At 53.4% G+C, this 23,676-nt stretch overlaps 1 protein-coding gene across 1 annotated transcript; it reads right to left on the bottom strand.

The window, feature by feature from the left end:
• Positions 1-16,536: 16,536 nt before the first annotated feature.
• On the bottom strand, positions 16,537-22,733 carry LOC144247990 (uncharacterized; the record flags this gene model as incomplete). Its single annotated transcript, XM_077789793.1, has 4 exons — positions 16,537-16,632; positions 18,027-18,295; positions 19,309-22,185; positions 22,715-22,733. Coding segments are annotated over 4 exons (3,261 nt in total), but the record flags the coding sequence as incomplete, so codon positions are not given.
• Between the last annotated feature and the right edge of the window lie 943 nt (positions 22,734-23,676).

The following is a 23,676-nucleotide window of genomic DNA, read 5'->3' on the forward strand; positions in this document are numbered from 1 at the left end:
CCATGAGGCCCACAATGGACCTTTGGACCCTGGGGGTTTGTGATGTCACAATAGTCTCCTTTGGATCCGTAGTGTCACAATGGACACTGATGACACAAGGCCCTCCAGTGTCACCCTGGAGTTTTTTGTTCCATGCAGCCCTGCAGTGCCACAAAGGCCTCTTGCTTTCACGAGGCCCCACAGTGTCACAATGGTCCTCTTGGTTCTGTGGGGACACCAGAGTCACAATGGTCTCACTGGTGTCATGAGGCCTTCCAGTGTCACAATGCTTTGCTTATTCCATGGGGCCTCACCGTGTCCCAATGGTCTCCATGATCCCATGAGTCCCCTTAGTGTCACAATGGTCTCCTTGGTTCCATGGTGCCCCACAGTGTCACAATGGTCCCTTGGTCTCACAGGCCCCACAGTGTCACAATGGTCTCCTTGGTTCCATGGTGCCCCACAGTGTCACAATGGTCCCTTGGTCTCACAGGCCCCACAGTGTCACAATGGTCCCTTGGTTCCATGGTTCCTGTGCTGGTGCATTCCCCCCTCCCCTTCTCAGGCCGCCCTGCCAGCTGAGAAATGCTCACTGGGCCTCGGCCTTGGCCAGCAGCCCCTGGGCTCATCTCCTCTGGAGCTCATCACAAACACGCTCTGCTCCAGGCACTGCTGCTGCCCAGCCAGCTCCTGGCTGCTTCAGGAGCAGCCCTGGGAACTGTTTGTGTTCCCTCAGTGGCACAACATCCCTGTTCTCAGCCTGCCAAAGAAAGCTGCTGATGCCAAGTACGGCCAGGGTGAAACATGGCTGGGACTGCAGCCCCTCTCTTGGGGCCCTACAAACAGTGCTCCAAAAGGAGCCCTTGGAGCTCTCCTGGGCCAGCGACTCCCTCTGAGTGGGGCCTCTCCGAGCCGGGAACTCTCCCGTTTGCTGCACTCGGGGATCCCAAACAACGAGGGAGCCTGGGCTGATCCCCCCACTCCTCCAGGCTCAACCCTTCCTTGCTGGGGAGATGCCAAAGCATCCTCAGGGAGCATTTCCCTGCCCTCAGGGGAATTTCTCACAGGTGCCTTGCACTGACTCTGTGTCTGTGTTCACACAGGAGTGCCTGTGCTGGGGAAATGTGGCAGAAATGCTGCTCTCTGAGGGGTCTGAGTGCCTTGTATAGCTGAGCCAGTCAAATCTGTATGTGAGGTTAATCCACAAGGTCTAAGTGAAATTAAATGCTGCTAGGAGTTGTTCTTTTGCTAGAGTTGTTATATGTAATATAAGTTATAAGCTGAGTTAAATATTTTTAAATGTTATTCTTCTGTTAAATTGCAGTTATGGGTTATAAGTTAGGTTGCATACTGTTAAGTGCTGTTCTCTTTCTAAATTGTGGAGTTTAATGCAGAAGATAAGGTTAAGATATAAGTTAAGTCCTGTGAAGTTTGAGCTCTGTTCAGCTTTTATCTCTTTATTCCTTTTATCCTTGCCCTCCCTGTCCCTGTGTCACACACACACACACACACAAACACACACACACACACACACACACACACACACACACTTCTCTGTTCATTCCTGGTTTGATTGCCTGAATTTCGTTTGGTTTTGTTGTTGCTTTGTTTCCATTTTTGTGCCTGAAGTGTCCAGTCAGGAGCAGAGTGACTCTTGCCAAGGAACTTTGTGCTGCTGTCACTTGAATATTAAATCTGGTTTTTGCTGGGGATGTTTTCAGCGCTCTCAAGCCCTCGTTAGTCACAGGGTGAGGGAGCCCTGGCCCAGGCTCTGGCCCTGGGGGACACGGGGACGCTGCCGGGGGGTCCCTGTCCCCCTGTCCCGCCCCCCATGGCTCCAGCCCCCGTCCCCGTGTCAGGCTCTGGGGTCGATCTCATGGAACATCCTCTGGGGGAGGCTGCGGCGCCAGGGGCGAGGGGGCCGGGGGGACAGGGGACCCCGCTGTGCACGAGCAGCGTTGGACTTCTCTGGGGGGACCTGTGAGGGGGGTTGGGGCAGAGTGACCTCCCCAGTGACTTCAGAGTGTCCCTGTGATGTCACTGAGTGCCTGTGATGTCACAAAGGCCCTCTGATGTCATATTTCCCCTGTGATGTCACACAGCCCCTGTGATGTCTCACAGCCCACTCTGAGATGTAACAGGCCACCTGTGATTTCACACAGATTCCCTGTCATGTCACAGCCTGCCCTTTGAGGTCCCAGTCTGCTCTGTGATGTCCCAAAATCTGTCCTGTGATGTCACATCCCAGCCTGTGGTGTCACAGACACCCTGTGATGTCACAGCCAGCTCTCTGATGGCACAGCTACTTGTGTGATGTTATGCAGCCTCGCTGTGATGTCCCAGCCTGCTCTGTGATTTCACAGTCAGCTCTGTGATGTCACAGCCCACTCTGTATTGTCTCAGCCTTCTCTGTGACATCACACAGCTGCTCTGTGATGTCACAGAGCCCTTATCTACGATGGCAGAGTCTTCTCTGTGGCCTCACAGCCAGTCTGTGATGTCACACAGCCAGCCTGTAATGGCACAGCTGACTTTGTGACATCACAACCTCCTCTGTGATGTCACAGCCTGCTCTATGATGTCACAGCATGCTCTGCGATGGCAGAACTCACTTATCAAGTCACACAGCACCTCTGTGTGCTCACAGACCCACCCTGTGATGTCACAACACCTTCTGTGATGTAACACAGCCACCCTATAATGTCACAGCACACACTCTGACCTCACAGCCTGCTCTGGGATGTCATAAAGGCATCCTGTGATGTCCCATCCTGCTTTCTGATGTCACATAATAGACCAGTGATTTCACTCTTGACTATATGATGTCACAACCTGGTCTGTGATGTCACACAATCACAGAATCACAGAATTACTGGGTTGGAAGAGACCTTTAAGGTCATAAGTCCAACCCACACACTAACACCACCTTTGCAAAACTATGGCACTGAGTGCAACATACAGTCTTTTTTTTAAACACATCTCATGATGATGAATCCACCACCTCCCTGGACAGACTATTCCAGTACTTTATCACCCCTTCCATAAAAAACTTTTTCCTAATATCCAACCTAAATTTCCCTTGGTGTAGCGTAGGACTGTGTCCTCTGGTTCTGTCACTTGCTGTGAGGAGAAAGAGACCGACACCCACCTGACTGCAACCACCTTTCAGGGAGTGTAGACAGTGATAAGGTCACCTCTGAGTGTCCTCTTCTCCAGGCTAAACAACCCCAGCTCCCTCAGTTGTTCCTCACAGGACTTGTGTTCCAGACCCCTCACCAGCCTTGTTGCCCTTCTCTGGACATGCTCCAGCCCCTCCATGTCCTTCCCAAACTGGGCGTCCCAGAACTGGACACAGCACTTGAGGAACAGTGCCAGGACAGGGGAGGAATGCCAAGTACACCAGTGCCAAGTACAGGGGAAGAATGACCTCCCTGCTCCTGCTGGCCACACCATTCCTGATCCAGGCCAGGGGCCATTGGCCTTCTTGGCCACCTGGGCACACTGCTGGCTCATGTCCAGCCTGCTGTCGACCAGTGCCCCCAGGTCCCTTTCTGCCTGGGCACTGTCCAGCCACACCATCCCCAGCCTACAGCAGTGCAGGGGTTGTTGTGGCCAAAGTGCAGGACTTGGCACATGGATTGATTAAACTTCATCTTGTTGGACTTTGCCCATCCATCCAACCATTCCAGGCCTCCCTGCAGAGCCCTCCTACCCTCCAGCAGATCCACACTCACATCCACCTTGGTGTCATCTGCAAAGATGTCCTCGGTTCCAAGGGGCCCCTGAGTGTCACAATGTCCCTTTGGTTACACCAGGCCCTACACTGTCACACTGGTCTCCTTGGTCCCATGGGGCCCCAAAATGTGACAATGGACTCCTTGGTTCCATGGGGCTTCACAGTGTCACAATGTTCTCATTGGTGCTGCAGTTTCACAGGGGCCCCTTGGTTCCATGGGGCCCCAGGGTGCCACAAAGGCCCCATGGTCACATGAGGTCCCACACTGTCACAATGCTCTCTGTGCTTCCACAAGTTCCCTCAGTGTCACAATTGACTCCTTGTTTCCACGAGGCCACACAGTGTCACCATGGCCTCTGTGGTTCCACCAGGACCCAGTGTCACGGGGACTCCCTGGTTCCATTGGGCCCCAGAGCACCACAATGGAGCCCTGGTTCTATGGGGCTGCACAGTGTCACCATGGTCCTCTTAGTTCCACGAGGCCCTGCAGTGTCACAATGGCCCCAGAGTGCCCCAGTCATCACAGAATGACAGAATCAAATAGGCTGGAAAAGACCTTTGGAATCATCAAGTCTAACCAATGCCCTAATACCGCCTTGTCACCCAGACCATGCCACTGAATGCTACTGGAGAGGGACAGTGACTCTGCCACCTCCCCCCTGGCCTGCCCATTCCAATGCCCACTCACCATTTCTGTGAAGAACTTCTTCCCCTTGCCCAGCCTAAACCTCCCCTGGTGCAGCTGGAGGCTGTGTCTTCTTGTCCTGCCCTCCAGCAGATCCACACTCACACCCAGCTTGGTGTCACCTGCAAATTTGGGGATAGTGGGCTTGATCCCCTCACCCAGACCATCAGTGAAGATGTTAAACAGGACTGGGCCCAACACAGATCCCTGGGGGACAGCACCAGGGACTGGACACCAGCTGGGTGCAGCACCATCCCCACCCCTCTCTGGGCCCAGCTTCCAGCCAGCTCTTCCATCTCCCAGCCAGGAGGGAACCTGCCCAAGCCGTGGGCGGCAGCTTTTCCAGGGAATGCTGTCAGAGATAGTGTCCAAGGCTTTGCTGAAGTCCAGATGGACACATCCACAGCCTCTCCCACATCCACAGGTGGGTCACCTGGTCATAAGAGGAGATCAGGTTGCTCAGGCAGGACCTGCCCCTCTTAAATCCACACTGGCTGGCTCTGACCCCTCGGCCATCCTGTGGGTGCCCTGTGGTGGTTCTCAAGGTGATCTGTTCCATAACCTTCCCAGACACCGAGGTCAGGCTGACAGGCCTGAAGCTCCCCAGATCCTCCTTCCAGCCCTTCTTGGGGATGGGCTCACACTGGCACCTCCAGTGCTCTGGGACCTCCCTGCTGAGCCAGCACTGATGGTAAATGATGGGGAGCAGCTTGGGGAACTCATCCACCAGCTCCCTCATCCCCCTAGGATGGATCCCATCTGATCCCATACACCTGTGAGCATCTGAGTGGCTTAGCAGGACCCCAGCTGCTTCCTGCTGGATTACAGGGGGCTGTTCTGCTTCCTGTGCCCATCTACCAGCTCAGGAGAGCTCTTGTCCTGAGAACAGCCTATCCTAATATTGAAAATTAAAAGAAACAAGATGTTAAGGAGCTTGGCCTATTCCTTATCTTTAGCTACTATATTTTCCACTGCATCCAATAAAGAGTGGAGGTTCTCATTATCCCATAAATTGCAACTGAGTTATTTGTAGAAAAGTTTTCTAATATTTTTCACAGAAGTGGCCAGGTTAATCTATTATTGAGATTTCACCTCTTTCCTCTTTTTTCCTGCATGACCTAACAACATCCTTAAACGCTTGCTAAGTTGCCTGACCTTCTGTCCAAAGTTAATGCACCCTCTTCTTTCCCCTGAGTTCCCACAAAAGCTCCATGGGCAGTCAGGGCAGTCATTTTCCTCACCAGCTCATCTTTTGCCACACTGGGACAGGCTGCTCCTTCCCCCTTAAGATTACTTTCTCAAAATGTGCCCTTTGTTCCTGAACCCCTTTGTTTTTAAGGGCTTTTTCCCTTAAAAATATCGGTACCTGATTTGGTACTCCTCAAGTCAGCATCCTAAATAGGCCAAAGACTGCCCTTCCTAATTCCAGTGTGGAAGTTTTGTTGCTGTCCCTCCTTGTGTCACAGATCATTGAAAACTTGATTATTTCATGGTCCCTGTGCCCCAGGCAGCCTCTGAGCCCCACATCTGCCACCAGCCCCTCTGTTTGTGAGCAGCAGGAGACAGAGCTTTCCTTGGGAGTGGAGTGTTACAAAAATTGGGTAAAACAGAAAACTCCTTAACACCAGTGCAGCTTTAAGAAGCAGCATTCTTTATTCAGCTGGGTGCACGGGGGATAGCTCCTCCCAAAGCCGAGCTTGCTGAGTACAGGAAAGTTTCTGTTCATGTTCTGTATTTTGCACACATATTCATTGATTGTCCTGGACTAAACACACATCTGATAATCATTTTTCCAGAATCATTAACATATTTCCCCTCCCTAATACCCATGCTGTCTTCTGTCCTGGGGATCTTCCCTGGTGGTCTCTGGTGCTTGTGGACCCCAATGTTCCCGTGGGCCTGACTGAGCTGGCAGGACACTGAGGCTGGTGAACTTCCAGTTCCCCTTCTCCCACAGTTGGCATTGTGTGGTTTCCATAGGCCTGGGGAGTTGGAGAACAAGCTCCAGTTGTCAGCTCACCTGGTGGAGACAATTCATCATCTGGTGACATGAGGTCACAGAGTGGACTGTGACATCACAGAGTGGACATCAAGCAACTACAGCATCATTGACTGTCTGTGTGACATCAGATAACAGGCTGTGACATAACAGCAGACTATGATATCACAGAGTGACATCAGAGACCAGCTGTGTGACATTAGAGATCTGGCTGTGACATCTCAGAGCAGGCTGAGACATCACAGAGGGGCTGTGTGACATCCCAGGAGGGCTCTGTGAGGTCACTGGGTTGGTCACTCCGCCCCAGCCCCCCCTCACAGTTTCTCCCAACAAGTCCAATGCTGTTCATGCCCAGTGGGGTCCCTGTCCCCCGGTATCCCCCCAGTCCACCTGGAGCCACAGCCTCCACCCAAGGATGTTCCATAGGATCCACCCCAGAGCCTGACATGGGGACAAGGGGCCAGGGCTGTGTGACCAGGACATCAAGGACGTGGATTATCCAAGTCCCTGTGGCCTGAGTTGAGTTCCCCAGGGCAGGAAAGATGTCTGGCAGCTGGAGCAGGGCTAGGGAAGGGCCTCCAAGGTGGGGCTGGAGCCCTTGGGCTGTGAGCAGAGGCTGAGGGAGCTGGGCTTGTCCAGCCCGGAGCAGGGAAGGCTGAGGGGCTCCTCATCCCAGCCTGGCAGTGCCAGTGAGGAGGGGATGGAGAACACAGAGCCAGGCTCTTCACCAGGGGGCCTGGTGGGAGACAAAAGCCAATGGGTGGAAGGGGAAACAGGGGAGATCAGCCAGGACAGAAGATGATGAAATGAATCAGATTTGTTTCAGCATTTCCTCAACACCAAAAGCAGCCTGACCTCCCTTCTCCATCCACCACTGACAGCTTTGCAAATCAGGAATTGTTTGAGCTCTTTTGCCCCCACTCCAGGATGAGAATCCTGATGCAAGAACTTAACTGTGTTTATATCTATCAGAGAACCATGTAAGTCTAAAATCAGTTTTAGTATGGAAATCACTTGTGGATGGTGGACTCATCAGATGCTGCTGGGATGTTGCACATAGCTCAGGGAAGAGCGTGATTGTTATTAAATTGTGTCCTGTTCTACCATGGTCTGTTGGCATGAAGAGAAACTTTCTGTGCCTCTGAGTCTCACCAGTTCCTGACTCCCAAAGGACACAAACCTGATGATTTGTGGTTCCCACTCCAGTCGTGGTACTTGGAGCTCCCTCCATCCCCAGAGCAGAGCTCCCTTGTCCCAGAAAGTCCCTGGCAATGCAGGGATGAAGGAAACAGGACAGGCTGTAGGGATCAGGGGCAGGGCACAGCCAGGGATTTGGGGTGGTTGTGAGCCCAGGGCAGGACCTGGCCCTTGGCCTTGGTGAACCTCAACCCATTGTCCTGGGCCCATGGGTCCAGCCTGTCCAGATCCCTCTGCAGAGCTTCCTGCCCTCCAGCACAGCCACACTCCACCCAGCCTGGGCTCACCTGGAACTGACTGAGGGTGCCCTCGATGGCCTTGTTGAGATCAGCAATAAAGAGATTTCACTGACCTGGCCCAGCCATGATCCCTGGGGACACCCCTGGATGTGACTCCATTCCTCAGCTGCTCTGAGTGCCAGGGAGTGGATGAGGGAAATGGTGGGGAGGGGGTATGGACAAAGTGTGATTGATTGTCAGCCATGAAGAGTCTTTGTCGCTGTTGAGGCAGGACGGGAATTAAGAGGCTCTGACTCAGAAGGCTGTTGAGAGTAAACTCCGGTTAATTCAAAATGCACTGCTCTTTTATACAGAGCTCCGCAAGGACCAAATCCATTGGTTCTGAAGTGAAAACAACCCACCACCATTGGTGCAGTGTGGAGAGTTTTGTGGATGAATGGCTTCGTGAGAAAGGACATGACTACGTGCAGTTAGTGAAGCAGTAGCTGAAAATTGCATAGTGCAGCAATAGCAGATGTAGCAACAATATCTTATGTCCTTGGGTAAGCTGGTTCTCAACAGTAGAATGGTCAGCAAAAAGATAAATGTAAGGGAAAACAAAGCAAGCTTAGAAAGCGCCAAAGGCAGGGTTGACCTGTTTTTGATACACCAATGATGAGCCTAAGTTTTGCAATATGCATGAGCTTCATTATAACGGGTATAACTACATGCGTGCTTGTAATAAACTGAGACTTGTTGACATTATAGAATGGACTTGTCTCCCGTCATTTTTTCCACACCACAGCATCACCATGGTTTCCTTGGATACGCAATACCTCTATGGACCATTGGTTCCATGCAGCCCTGCTGTGTCACAGTGGTTCCTTGGTTCCATGAAGCCCCACTGCATAGCAATGGAATCTTGGTTCTGTGAGGTTCTGTGCGGTCACAATGGTGTCCCTGATTCTGGAGACCCTTGGTTCCACAAGGTTCCACGTTGTCACAATGGTCTCCTTGGGTCTGGACTGGAACGATGGACCCTTGGTTCCACAAGGTTCCATGATGTCACAATGGTCTCCATGGTCCCAGACTGTAATAACAGACCCTTGGTTCCACAAGGTTCCACATTGTCACAATGGTCTCCTTGGGTCTGGACTGTAACGATGGACCCTTGGTTCCATGAGTTTCCTAATGCCACAATGGTCTCCATGGCTCTGGAGTATAACAATGAACCCTTGCTTCTACAGTGTTCCACGATATCACAATTCTCTTTTGTTCTGATCTGTAACAATGGACCCTTGGTTCCACGAGGTTCCACGATGCCACAATGATCTCCTTGGTTATGGACTGTAACAATGGAACCCTGGTTCCATGAGATTCCATGATGTCACAATGATCTACTTGGGTCTACTAGGTTCTATGGTGACACAATGGTCTCCATGGCTCTGGATTCTAACAATGGATCCTTGGTTCCATGAGATTCCATGATGTCACAATGATCTCCTTGGTTCCATGAGGCCTTGCTTTGTCACAATAGACCCATGGTTCCATGAGCTTCCGTAGTGTCACCATGGTCTCCTCAGATCTGCGTTGTCACAATGGACAACTGGTTCCATGGGACCCTGCTGTGTCACAATAAACCCTTAGTGCCATCAGGTTTTCTAGGGTCACAATGGTCTCCCTGGTTCAACGACACCTTGCAGTGTCACAATGGCTGCCTGGTTCCCTGAGCTTCCATAGTGTCAGCCATGGTCTCCTTGTTTCTGCAGTGTCAAAATGGACCCTTGGTTCCATGAGCTTCCTAAATGTCAGTGGTCTCCTTGGTTCCATGTGGCCCTGCTGTGTCACAATGGTCCCATGAGTCCATGTCCCTTGGTTCCATGAGTTTCTGTACTGTCAGCAATGGTTCCTCTCCTCCAATGCGGGCCCACTGTGTCACAATGGACCCTGGGTTCCATGAAGTTCTTCATCATCACAATGGCCCTTTGGATCCATGAAGTTCCTTCGTGTCACCATGGTCTCCGTGGATCCACATTGTCCTAATGGACAATTCCTACCATGCAGTCCCATAGTGTCACGGTGACCCCTTGTTTCCATGAGGCCCCACTTTGTCACCATGGACCCTTGGTTCCATAGGTTTTTTCCTCTAACAATGGATTCCTTGGTTCTGTGAGTTACCCTGCATTTTACAGAGGTTTCTTTGCTTGCAACAAAGCCCGGCTGTGCCTCAATGCACCCTTGGTTCCATGAGGATCTGGAGCATCACAAAGGATCCTTGGATCCACAGGGTGTCGAGGAATTTCTCGTGGAACAAGGACGTGCTATCCTTGATGCTGTTCCTTTGCAGGAGCTGGACAACCCTGGCCTGCAGATTACAGAGTTACTTTAGTTACTTTAAAGTACTTAGGACATCCTTGGAAAGACAATAGGCCTTGTACAAACACAATAGCCAATGCTGGGTGCTGAGTAGTATATGAAAACTCACGTACTATAACCTGATCAGATGCTTGTAGAATAACAGCCAATCAATAAGTGACAGAAGTAAATAAATATTCATTGATTAAGGTAATATGATTACATTTATTACGTTAACCAATGAATGTTAATTTGCTATTGTATTATGTAAGGCGATAAAGGCATAAAACATGAAAAAATTAGACAATAAAGGAGGATGATATCAAGCCATATTGGTTTGGGTGTCATTACTCCAGCTGGCTCTCTGTGGGACCCTCTTCAGATTGTCAGCAATAAGGGATCTTGATTTTCATACCTACTAAAAATGGATTAGGAAATGCTGGGGATCCTTATCAACTGAGGATTGATGATAATCAATCTATAAATAGGAAAAGTAAACAGGACAAAACAATTCCCTCTGCACCATTTTCAATATAGTGGGTTGACTTTGAATACACTTGTGCAATCTGTCTAATTAACCACTGAAGAATTGAAGACTTGAATTAATTCCATGGGCTTGTCTTGTTTGGGTGTTTGGAAGAAATGTGAATGAGCCTTTATCACTGAATTTCTACACTGAAGAGCTCAAGAAAGAAGAGGCCTCTGGAGTAGTAAAGTTCATCACCAACCTCCAAGGTGCTGAGGATCCATCCCCATCAGAGCAGCAATGAGCAGAAATGGGCTCAGCTTTGGGGCTGCCCCAGCTCTGGGATGGGCCCTGGGCCTGGAGCAGGAGCAGCTCTGGAGGGCCCCAGGGCCGGGGCTCTTGTGCTGGCCTGGGCAGATGGGATGGCAGGAGGGGCTGCAGAGCTCTCAGCACCTCAGGCAGAGGGGAGCAGGACACCCAGGGAGCTCCTTTGGCCTTGGCCAGGCCCCTTCCCCCATGGTGGGGCTGAGTCCTGGCTGAGCTGCAGCTGCTGCTGTGCCCTTGGCAGGGGCTGAGGCCGTGGGGCAGTGCCCAGAGCAGCCTGGGCTGAGCAGAGCTGTGGGGCCAGAACCGGCTGGGCTGTGCTGGGGAGAGGCCCTTGGTGCTGCCCAGAGCTCAGGGCAGCTGGCAGAGCTAGCAGGGAGCTGGGCTGGGCTGGGAGAGCCTGGCACAGAAACCATCAGTGTCCATCGCAGCCTGGCTGAGCTGGCAGGGGCCAAGGCCAGCAGAACATGGTCGGCAAGTTCTCTGTGTGGGAGCTGAGCTGGTGAGCCCTTGAGCCCTCCCAAGGTCTGGGGCTGCACCTCCTGCTCCAGAGATGTGACAGATGGGAGCAGAGACAAATCATTCCTGCTGCATTCTTCATTGTGTTTGCTTGTACAGGTGACCTGGATCCATATGTAGATGACCTGTTTTGTGTCTTAAAACACTGGTAAAGTAAGAAGAATACTATTTTTTAGCTGAAAATAATATTTCATGCATAACACACAATGAGAAAGAAAAGACACATATGATCAGAAGAGCATCTGAGTTTTTCAGAGGACAAGAGGCTCATTGATGTTGCAGCAGTCAAACCTGTTCAAATACTTTCCTCAAGGCTTCCTTGAAACGGGAGGTGACCACCAGAGGCCAAGGCCAGCCAGAGCTGTCTGTCCTGGCAGATTTTGTCTGGGAGAACCCTTGCAAATCGGGAATTTTGGAGGAAAAGTGTCAATTTTGGCCATGGTTGCCTGTGCAGAAGGGATGGTACTTTTCCACAGGAAGAAAAGCACAGATCCCCAGTGTTTGAAGCAAGGTGAGAGCCAGCTCTCAGGAAGACAAGGTCAAAAAGACTTGTTTGTAATGGCAGCTTTTGTTTGGGAGCAATCCCTGGATATTGGGAATTTTGAGGGGAGAATCCCATTTTCGCCATGGGTGCTTGAATGTGAAGGGCAGTTCTTTTCCATTGGAAAGAAAGCCCAGAGCCCTTGGCTCCATGAGGCTCTGACGTGCCACAGAGGCCCTTTGGTTTCACAAGGCCTAAAAATGTAGAAATGGTCTCCATGGTTCCATGAGGCCCTGCAGTGTCACAACAGACCATTGGTTTCACTGAGCCCCACAGTGTCACTATGGTCCCTTTGGCTCCAAGAGGCCCTGAAGTGCCACAGTGGCCCTTTGGTTTCACAGGCCTCAAAGTGTCAAAATGGCCTCCATGGTTCCATGAGGCCCTGCTGTGTCACAAGGGACCTTTGGTTCCATGATGCCCCAGAGTGTCACAATGGCATCCTTTGTCCCGTGGAATCAGAATGGACCCTTCATCCCATGGACCCCGACAGTGTTCACTGTAGTCCCCTTGATTCCATGAGGCCCTGCCTTGCTCTAATGGTCTCTGTGTTCCAGTGGGTCCCAAAGTGTCAGGTTAGTCTCCATTGTTCCATGAGGCCACGCAATGTCACTGTGCTCCCCTTGGTTCCACAGAGCCCCACAGTGGAACAATGGACTCTTGGTTCCATGAGGTTCCTCAGTCACAATGGTCTCCCTGGATCTGCAGTGTCACAGTGGCCCCTTGGCTCCGTGTGGCCACGCTGTGTCACAATGGCTCATGGTTCCATGAGGCCGCACAGTTTAACAAGGGACCCTTGGTTCCACGAGGCCTTGCTGTGTCAGAGTGTCCCCTTGGTTCTCAGAGGTTTCTCAGTGTCACAATGATCTCCTTGGATCTGCACTATCACAATGGACCACTGGTTCAATGTGGCCCCAATGTGCCAAAATGGATTTTGGTTCCATGGGGTTCTGCGGTGTCACCATGGACCCTTTGATCCATGAGTTTGGGCAGTGTCACAGCTGAGTCCTGGGTTCTGTGAGGCCCCGCTGTCACCAAATCTTGGAAATATCACAATGAGGCTCCTTAACACTAATTTGCTATTTCAGAGGGTATAATTTATTCAGGCCTGAGGCCTAGTGAGGGCTAACTCCTGATCTGATGCAGACATGTAATTTTAGCAGTGTATTGCTCATATACAGTTCCTAAATGCTAATTACGATTTACCCATTTCCATTAAACCCACCCCAAGTTCCCAGATTCAGTCCTTGTTTTCTCTGTCACTGCACCCTTGAGCCAGATATCTTATCTTCCAGCCATCCCTGCTGGGAAAGCAGCCCCTGCATGCCTTGTTCCTGTGCTGGAAGTTCACAGGCAGGGTAAAAATGGAATTAACCCTTTGGGTATCAGCCCAAGGCTTTGTGTGGCCAGGCAGGGGCAGCAGGAGGCAGAGCTGCCAGCAAAGGAAGGGCCAGCCAGGTGGGGCAGCCGGGGGTGACAACAGCCTGCAGGGACAGAGGCACAGGGCAGGGAAACCGTGGGACAGCCTGAGCTGCAGAGGGCTCAGGGATGTGCAGCAGCTGCAAGGCCCTGACAGAGCCAACCTGTGCAGCCCTTTGGCCGTGGCTGCTGGCCCTGGGCCTGAGGCCACGAGGGGACAAGTGACCCTTGCAGCCCTGGGGCCTCAGTGCCTCCTTGTCCCTGCTCAGCAGCCTGGCAGGGCCGCCCCATGGTCCTGCCCTTGGCATTGCACATCCCCACATGCCAGTGCCCATCCCGGGAAGAGCCCTGAGCAATGAGGGAGGGACAGGATCTGCCTTGCCAGGGGCTGGGGCTCAGGCTTGGGCCCTTTGCATTCCTGAAACACATCCAGGTTTGCTCAGCACCAGAGACACCTTTCCCTTGCCTGTCCCAGCTGTCATCACTGCCTCCAGTGTTCTGCTCTGACTGGAACCTGGGGACACTTTCTCAGTCCTGTCCCTCAATGGGATCCATTAAAACTTCAAGAAGCTCTGAAGTTTTAATTTTGAGTTCTTGAGAAGTTTTTTGAAGACACATTCAGGGACTGAGTCTAATGTAAACAACACCAAAGCCCTGAGAGGGTCATTAAAATTTTCCTATTCCAGTTGTGGAGAAAGATTTCAAAGTGCTTGTAAGAAATACACATTCCTATTTTAAAGGGTGTATTTTATTACATTTCTCTTTAGGTCAGAGGTGATTGCAGCATTCTGTGTTTGATATTGAGCCAGAGTCTCCCCTCAGGAGCTCTGGCCTGCTCAGAGAAGCTGTGCCCTGAGCTCTGGCCCAGCGTGGACAACCTTGCTCCACATTGCCCCAGCCCATCCTGTCTGTCCTCACTCACCTGGGACCTGCTGTGCCTGCAGAGCTGGCTGCACCCAGCCTAAGAGGGGCTTTCCCTTTTTCTATGTTTGAAGCAATCTAAAACTCCTGAGTTTCCCCATGAAAACAGACACCCTCCTCAGGTGTGTGCCAGCCCAAGGTGCCACCAAAACCATCCAGACCGGCCCTCGACCAGCTGTGAGGGTGGATCATCAGCCCCAGCTGCACTGGGCACTGCAAGGAGCTGTGGCCATGGGCACTGCACTGACCCCACTGCTGGGTTTGGCTGCCACAGCAATCCAGAGAAATTAAACTGTCCTTGGAAACACTGGGGAGGACTGGGACATACTGGGGAACACTGGGAATGCTGTGGGAGACACTGGGACATACTGGGAGTGATACTGTGGGGATCTGGGACAGCCTGGGAACATGAGGAATGCTGAGGGGGAATCTGGGTGGACTGGGATGGACTGCGGGGGTACACTGGGACACACTGGGACATACTGGGTGTGAAACTGGGAGTGAAACTGGGGGATACTGGGACAAACAGGGAACATTGTGGGGAAGACTGGGCAACACTGGGGCATATTGTGGATGACATGGGAGGAACTGGGAGGGCCTGGGAATGAACTCAGGCGTATTGGGAGGGACTGGGCTGTGCTGGGAGGGCCTGGAGGGGCACTGGTGCTGTACTGGGCTGTACTGGGGATGAACTGGGCTGTACTGGGAGGGACTGGAGGGGCACTGGGACTGTACTGGGCTGTACTGGGAGGGACTGGAAGGGTTCAGAGGGCTGTTCCCGTCCCCTCCCATTGGCCGAGGCTCCCGCCCATCACAGCGTCCAACCAATCAGCGCCAGGGATCGTGGTTTTGGGGGCGGTGCCTACAGTCAGCGCCATCTTTCCTTTTGCCTACATCTCCCATCATGCCCAGCAAGCCAATAGAGCCTCATTGGGGCCGGGACTACAACGCCCGTCATGCCCCGCGCTCCACAGAACCCTGGTACCGCCCCCATTTGTCCCGTAAGTGCCCCCCAGACCCTCCGGGATCACCAAGTGCCCCTCAGCGCCCATTCGGGACCCCCCAAAAGCGTCCTAGGATCCCCTGAGTGCTCCCAGCCCCACAGATGCCCGGTACAGCCACTTCTGGGAATTCCTCTCCTCTCATCCCCCGCGGCCCCAGAGCCCCTCAGAACACAGTTCCGCGCCTAAAATTCCTGCTGCGCCCTGCGCTCTAAGGAACCCGGTTAAATCTCCCCAAGCTCCCCCCGAGTTCTCCAGAGCCCCCGAGGACCTCACGTCGTGGCTAGGACGCAAAAGTGTCCCCCGAGTGCATTCCCGGTCCGCAAACACCGCGTCCGAGGCACTTCCGGGACTACAGCTCCCATCATGCTCCGCGGCGCACGCCCAGCGCTGTTCCAGCCGTGACTTCATCTCCCGTCATGCCCCGCGCCCCACCGAGAGCCGCTGTCACCGAGCCTGGAACTCCCGTGATGCTCCGCGGTCTCGTTACGCTCCATTGTACCCGCGCCTACAACTCCCATCAGCCCCCGCGCCCAGCGAGCCCCGCCCGAGCCCCCCTAGTCTCCCCCGGACCCCGAAGGGCCCCAAATTCCCCTCGCTGACCTCCAGGGCCCCCCTGGACCCCCGAGTGCTCCCCCGGACCCCGAACTGCCCCTCAGGATCCCTGAGTGCCCCTCCAAGTGCCCGCCCGGCTCCCCCAGGTGTCCTCCAGACCCTCAAGTTCTCTCTGAATTCCCTCCCCAGACACAAAACTGCCCCAAATGTGCCCCAGAAATGTCTCCATGGACCCCAAAGTGGCCCCTTTTACCCTGTCTGAGAAAATAATACAAAAAACGACAAAAAGCTTAAAAACAGGAGTTATAGCGCAGAGGGCAAAATCAATAGCTGAAAGTGGTCAATGAATTAATGAAGGGAATTGTGATACTTAGAACCCATGACCAAAAAATTTTTTGTTTCCTAAAACATATACATTTTTTGTATAAATTTTAAAAATTACGTGTTAAAGATACAGAATAATATTATTAGACATAAGAAAAAATAATTATAACTGTATTTATTAATTAACCTTTATTTATAAAGAAAAATGCACAATTTTTTAATGCTTTGGGCTGTCAGTCTTAAGCAGGCCCTGTCAGACATGGTGAGGCTGGGAGTGAGGAGCAGCTTGTCCAAACAGGGTCAGCCCTCAAGGAGCTCATTCTTCTCCATGCCCAGCCCTCCTAAGGAGCCATTGAGCATCAAGATCACCTGGGAAATGATTCTATCAACTCTTCTCTGAACAGAAAAAGAAAAGAATATTCATGTGATGAAAAAATAAAAATCAGGAGGTGGACTTTGAAGTTTCCCTCCTGAACAGAACAGCAAACTGCACAATCCCTGGAGACTTGAAGACAATGGAAGGAAGACAAAGAGCTCCTGAGGGCTTTCTGTATTTTAAGGATCCCCAGGGTGGATGTGGGGCTGGGTCCAGGAGCCTCAGGCACTGAGAGAAGGCTGAAGAAGCTGCTGAAGGAGTCAGAAGCAAAACTCCAAGTTGCTCAGAGAATCCCTGGTCCCCAGTGAGGGCAGGGACTGCCAAAGGCTCCCCAGGCACTGGAGAGAGCAGATCCTGGAGGCCAGGACTGCAGGGAGCCCAAGGCTCAGAGCAGGGAACTGCAATGCTGAGCAAGGCCTGGGCTGGCTGGGGGAAGCAGAAAGGCCAAGCCCTGAGCCCAGCCTGGCACAGCAGGGCCTGTCCCTGACGGGTGGCTCGGGGCTGTTTGTGGGGCAGGGGGATGTGAGGGGCAGCAAGGACAAATGCCATAAACCTGCAGCCCCTGCCAGCCTCCTCAGGGAGGGCGAGGGAGAATGTGAAAAATGCCAATCACTTGGTTTTTAAAATTTTAAAAGTTTAATACTAATAAAATGGTTATAAAAATAATAATAATACAATTACAGTAATGAAGTTTAGAGTTAGGACAATTAGAAGACAATAAAAAGCAAAGAATTATGGATGTCCAGGTGCTCTCAGAGACTAAATCGCAAAAAGCATGCCTTGTGAACAAAGGAATAATGTTACAAGCAACAGCCTGTTGCATATTCATATATCTCATCCATGATGCATAAATTCCTTGCTAATTAAGAACATTTCTGCTTTTTGTCAACTTCTTCTCCTTAATCCTGTTGGTTCCACAAAGATGGAGAGAAGGCAGAAGAGTGTTTGTCTTTTCTGATAAGGAGGCTGTGACTTTTTATGGGCCCCCGTCGCTGACATCTCTGTGTGAGGAGTTTCTTGATTATCTCATCTTCCTGCTTGAGCTTTTAACAAATCCTATATCACAGTTTCTATTTTAACATTATGTTGTAACCTAAAGCTACATTTAACTCACTATGTAAGAAATTAATACAGCATAACTTTCTAACATTACACATATAATTTTCATTGTAACATTTGCGAAAAGCCAATCATAAAATATGCAATTTCACAGAGAAGCAAAGTGCAGCCCCTCACAGGGAAGTTCCTTCTGTGGGGCTCCCGAGGCGCTGCCCGAGCCCAGGGACAAAGGCCTGGGTGCCTCTGGCCCTGCCAGCCCTGCCCATCTGTCCTGGGGCTGTGCCCCCTGTGCACGCTGCTCCTCTGCCCTGGCCGGCTGCACTCGCCCATCTCGCTGTGCCCCAGCATTTCTCACCCAGCGTTTCTGTGCCCTCCCTGGGCTGCCTGCACCCAGCGCTGCCGGCTCCTGGCACACAGAGCCAGCCCATGACCCAGCCCCATGCTGGGACACCACCAGCACCAAAATTCTACCCTGGCAGGGACTTTTCTTCCTCCTCAGCTCCAGGCTGAACCTTCCAAGCTGTGCTTTGGGCAGGTTTCCTTCTCTTCCCACTGCCAAGGAAAGCTCTGTCTCCTGCTGGTCACAGACAGGGAAGGGCTGGTGGGAGATGTGGTGGTCAGAGACTGTTTGGGGCACAGGGGCCATGAAATTACTGAGTTTTTAAATAGTCTGTGAAAGGAGGGCCATCAATAAATCTTCTACCCTAGAGTTACAGAGAGCAGACTTTGGCCTATTCAGGATTGATTTGGGGAGTACCAAATCAGGTACTGATGTTTTAAAAGGAAACAGCCCTTAAAAACCAAGGATTCCAGGAAGGATGGACACAGTTCAAGAAATAAATGTTGAAGGAGCAGCAACAGACTGTCCCTCTGTGCCAAAAAGTGAGCTAGCAAGGAAAAAAAATGGCCTGGCAGGTCATGGAGCTTTTTCCAGGAACTCAGGGGAAAAATTAGGGTGCATCACCTTGGGAGGGAGGACCAGGAAACTCAGGACATGCTTAAGAATGTTATTAGGTCATGCAGAAAGCAAAATAGAGAGGTAAAAGCTCAATTACAACTTAACCAGGCCACTTATGTGAAGGAGAATAAAAATGTTTTTATAAATACATTAATGGCAAAAGGAGCGGTAAAGACAACCTCCATTTGGTGGGTCAAAAAAAAGGTTCCATGAGGCCTCTGGGTGCCACAATGAATTCCTTGGTGCTGCAGTGTCATGATGGAGCCCTGGTGACACAAGATCCTGCAGTGTCACCAGGGACCCTTGGCTCCATGGGCACCACAGTGTGACAATTGTTCCCTCAATTCCCAGAGTCCTTGCAGTGGAGCAATGGCCCCTTGATTCCATTGTCCCCAGGCTCTCCTGCTGGGAAAAGCAACTGAGTGATGAAGCATTTGCTGCATCTGAACACTGAGATCCATCTTGCCCCCTCTTTTCCTTATTGCCATTGTTCCAACTGCACATTTCTCAGAGGATAACCAGGGATTTTGGGACAAAACCACATTTTTTTGATTGGGAATGTCCCTGGGGATCCCCATTACCAGGGTGAGGTCGCTCTAGAGCAGCTTCTCTCTCTCCTGGCAACCTTTTTCCTCCTCCCCAACCTCCTCCTCCTCTGCCTCCTCCTCCTTCTTGTTACCTTCATCCCCACTGTTCAGAGCATAATTCCAAGAGAAAAGCCAGTGATTTTGGGGCAGAAAACTGCTTTTCTGAGGGGGAACCTCCACAGTGGTTCTGGTCCTGTCAGGGCACCCTTCCTCCCTGTCCTCCTCCTCCTGCCCCGCACTGAGGGCACACCTGAGCTTTGCCCAGAAGAGGGGCCGCGCAGGGAGCTCGGAGGGCCAGCGCAGGTGTGTGCGCCGCAGCAGCACACGGCGCATGCGGTGGAAGGCCGAGAGCTCGGCCTCGGGGATGTCCTCGAGGAAGATGAGGACGAGGACATCGCGCAGCTCATCAAAGAGGCGATAGCTGGCCATCTGGATCTCCAGTGAGCACCACTCGCTGCGCAGATACCCGCGGCTCACCACGCACACCGTGTGCCGGCTGTTGTACACAGCGTCCACGATGTTGTCCACTATGGCGCGGCCGGGGCGAAAGTCACGGTGGTGCAGGCAGAGCCGCAGGGCTCCGCGCTCCAGCTCAGGCACCAACTCCTCCAGCACCCACCGCTCATCCCCAGAGTTGTAGGACACAAAGGTGTCGTAGGTGTAGCGCCGCTGCTCCCGCCGCCAGTGCCCACGTGCCCACGCGTGCAGCAGGAACAGCTGGTAGCGCAACCGCCAGTACCCACGGTGGTACAGCAGTGGCAGCACTAGCAGCAGCAGCACGGCTGGTGCTGTCCCTGCAAACAGGTACCGCCCCATGTCCAGGTAGCACACGCGTGTGTCAAAGGAGTGCAGGTACGTGGAGGCCCCACCCGTCTCACCGCAGGTGTAGTTATACAGGTAGACCACCTGCACGGGCCCACCTTCCAGCCAGGCAGGCAGCCAGGCATTGGCACAGCTGCAACTCAGCGGGCACTTGCGCAGGTCCAGATAGCGCAGGGCAGGGAGTCGGGTGGCCAGAGTCACATCCAATGTACGCAGCTCGTTCTTGGCCAGGTGCAGCTCCTGCAGTCGTGTTAGGTTGCCGAAGACCTCGGGGCCAAGGCTGCGCAGTCCTGCACTCTCCAGGTTCAGGCTGCGCAGCTGGCTCAGGTTCTTGAAGACGCCGGCAGGCAGGTGGCCCATCCCGCCGTTGCTGTCAGCCAGCGTCAGGTTCCGCAGCTGTGCCAGGTCATCGAAGGCATCGTCAGGGATGGCCGAGAGTGAGTTCTGTGCCAGAGAGAGTGAGCGCAAGGCACTGAGGCCCTGGAAGAAACGTTGTGGGACTACACGCATCCCATATGGCTGCTGTGCCTGCAGCTTCAGGTCATAGAGGTTATGCAGGTAGCGGAAAGGCGGCAGCTGCCGCAGATGTCGGCTCAGGTAGTGCAGCGCGTTGGCACGCAGGTCCAGCACACCCAGCATCAGCTGCACCGGCTGGAACGTGGCCGCTCTCACCTCCAGCAGCCGGTTGCGGTCCAGGTAAAGTCGGCAAAGCCGCGGGAGGCCCTGGAATGCCTTGGCTGCCAAGTGCTGCAGGTTGTTCCCACCCAGGTCAAGCGTCTGCAGCTGGTCAAGCCCCTTGAAGGCGCCAGGGAAGAGCACGGCCACGCGGTTGTTGCGCAGGTTGAGGTCTCCCAGCTGGTGCAGGTCAGCAAAGGAGCCGGGCAGGAGGTCAGTGAGCAGGTTGTTGTCAAGGCGTAGGTGCCGCAGGTCGTGGAGTCCACGCAGCGCTGCGCGGTCCAGCCGTGCCAGCCCGTTCACATCCAGCCGCAGCTGCCGCAGCGCCGGTGCATTGTCAAAAGCACCCGCACCAGCCACCAGGATGCGGTTGAAGCGCAGGGACATGTTGTGCAGCTGCCACAGAACTGGGGACCCGTTGCACGATGGCAGCCGCTGCAGCAAGTTGTGCTCAGCCACCAGCTCGCTCAGCTCTGCGCGCTGTGCCTGGTTCAGCAGCCGCCCTACGCAGCCCAGGTGCCGCAGCCGGTTGCCAGATAAATCCAGGGCACCCAGCACCGGACACTCAGCCAGAGCCCCATCGGGCATTGCTGTGAGCCCCATGCGCTGCAGCTGCAGCCTCTGCAGCTGCTGTCCTCTCAGCTGCTGGCACAGGTATTCCAGGCCGCTCGTGCCTACCTGTAGCCCTGACACGTCCACCTGGTGCGGGGAGATTCCAGGCACACGCAGCAGCTGCACTACGTCCAGCGGGTTCCCAGCCAGGTGCAGGTATGTCAGGTTGCTCAGGCACAGGTGAGCGAGTGGTGCAGGGTCTGAAATGTTGTTGTAGGACAGGTCAAGCTCACGCAGCCCTGAGGGCATCACCCCAGGGGTGGCCCCTGAAAGAGCTCCCAGGGAGTTGTTGCAGAGGTGCAAGACCCTCAGCGTGGGTGGCAGCCCCGGGCCCAGTGTCGACAGCATGTTTACACACAGGTCGAGCAGGTCTAGGTGCGTCAGATTCCCCACAGCCATGGCCACGGGCTCCAGTGCTTGGAGCCGGCCATCCCGCAGCCAGAGTGTGGTGAGTGCGGCCAGTGGCTGGAAAGCTCCGGGGGCCACTTTCTGTAGCGGATTGTGGTCCAGCCGCAGCGTGCTCAGATTTCCCAGCCCAGAGAACACACCCGTGGCCAGCACTGACACCTTGTTGTGGGCCAGGTCTAGGTGCACCAGTGCTGACAGCCCCCAGAAAGCCCCTGGGGCCAGGTGTTCCAGCTGGTTGTGGGTCAGATCAAGGGTGTAGAGCTGCGGCAGGTGGGCAAAGGCACCAGGGGGCACCTGGCGCAAGATATTGACAGAGAGGTTGAGGGATGTGGCAGTGGAGGGGAGGTCGCCCACTGCAGCCCCCACGGTGCTCAGGAAGCGCTGGATGCAGCGGAACAGACCAGGGTCCCGCGGTGCCTGGATGCAGTTGCGGAAGCCATAGGGAGAGACCCCTGCAGGCACCACCACCAGTGTCACCAGTGTCACCAGCAGCGGGGTGCACATCCTGACTCACCCTGCAGAGATCCTGGATGCAGTGGGAGAGAGAGGAGGAGGAAGCATATCCTTGGTACCACAGAGACCACGCTCAAGGCCCAGAGACCACACTTGGGGACTCAGGGATCCCCACCACCCTAGGGATCCCCTTGTGAACCAGAGACCCCACCAGCATCCCAAAGACCCAAATCAGGGCCCAGGGACCCCCCATCCACACCCCAGAGACCCAAACAGAACACCGGGACTCCCACTCTGTGTCCAAGGACTCCTCATCCCCACCCCAGGGAATCACATACATACTCCAGGGACTCCCGTCAGGGCCCAGAGGACCCCCCCACCCCCATCCACAGCCCAGGCAGACACACTCCAGGGACCCCCACCAGAGTCCAGGGACCTCCCCTAGGGCCAAAGAACCTCCACACACCCCAAGGACCCCTTGCCCCCCACGGATTTTGGGCACCCCCCTGCTCCCCGTCAAGTTCCCACCGTGCCACTGCCTCTGCTTTGGGTGATTTTGGGGTTAGAAACGGGAAGTTTGGGGTATCGCTTTTTGTCACCACTGCCCCACCCACCTCCCAGTGACGTAGGTGGGGGAGGCCCCTGCCCAGACGGATTTAGGGGTCCCCAAGGGGCTGGCAGGGCTACGAGTCTACACAGCTGGGTCACCCCGCCTCGGTGCAGACTCCCGGAGTCTGGGGGGCCCCTGGGACACCCAAGCCTCTTCGCCCAGGCCGCGCCGTCCCCCTGCTGCCACGTGCTGCTCTTGGTTCCTCTTCCCCTTCCTCAGACTGAACCAGCTGGTTTTGGTTCCTTCGGGGAAAATACTGGGCTGTACTGGGTTATACTTTCTTATACTGGGCTATACTGTACTATATTGGTCTACAGTAGGCTGTGCCAGTTGTACTGAGTTATCCTGGACTCTAAAGGCTGCTAGTGGGCTGTACTGGGCTGTACTGGGCTGTATGGGTCTGTACTGGGCTGTACTGGGCAGTACTGGCCTGTACTGGGCTGTAATGGTCTGTACTGGGCTGTACTGGTCTGTACTGGTCTGTACTGAGCTCTAATGGGCTCTACTGGTCTGTATTGGTCTTTACTGGGTTGTACTGGTCTGTACTGGTCTGTACTGGTCTGTACTGGTCTGTACTGGTCTATACTGCTCTGTACTGGTCTAGACTGGTCTTTACTGGTCTGTACTGGTCTGTACTGCTCTGTACTGTTCTGTGTTATAAGTTGAGGCGAATAATTTGATTCAGCCTGTTAAGATCAATTAATAATTTTATTAATTACAGCAAGCGATAGCAAGCAAAACAGCGCTGGGTTCAGCTGTGAGCCTGGCTCCGCCAAAAGCTGACAACCTTTCCTTCTCTTCAGTCCCTTTTTATCTTGCATGAGTGGGGGTGATGAGTCTCGTTCCACCGTGGTTATCAGTCCCAGGAACAATGGGTTTC

The sequence above is a fragment of the Lonchura striata genome, chromosome 37 (assembly GCF_046129695.1).
Source record: "Lonchura striata isolate bLonStr1 chromosome 37, bLonStr1.mat, whole genome shotgun sequence".
Lineage (NCBI taxonomy): Eukaryota > Metazoa > Chordata > Aves > Passeriformes > Estrildidae > Lonchura > Lonchura striata.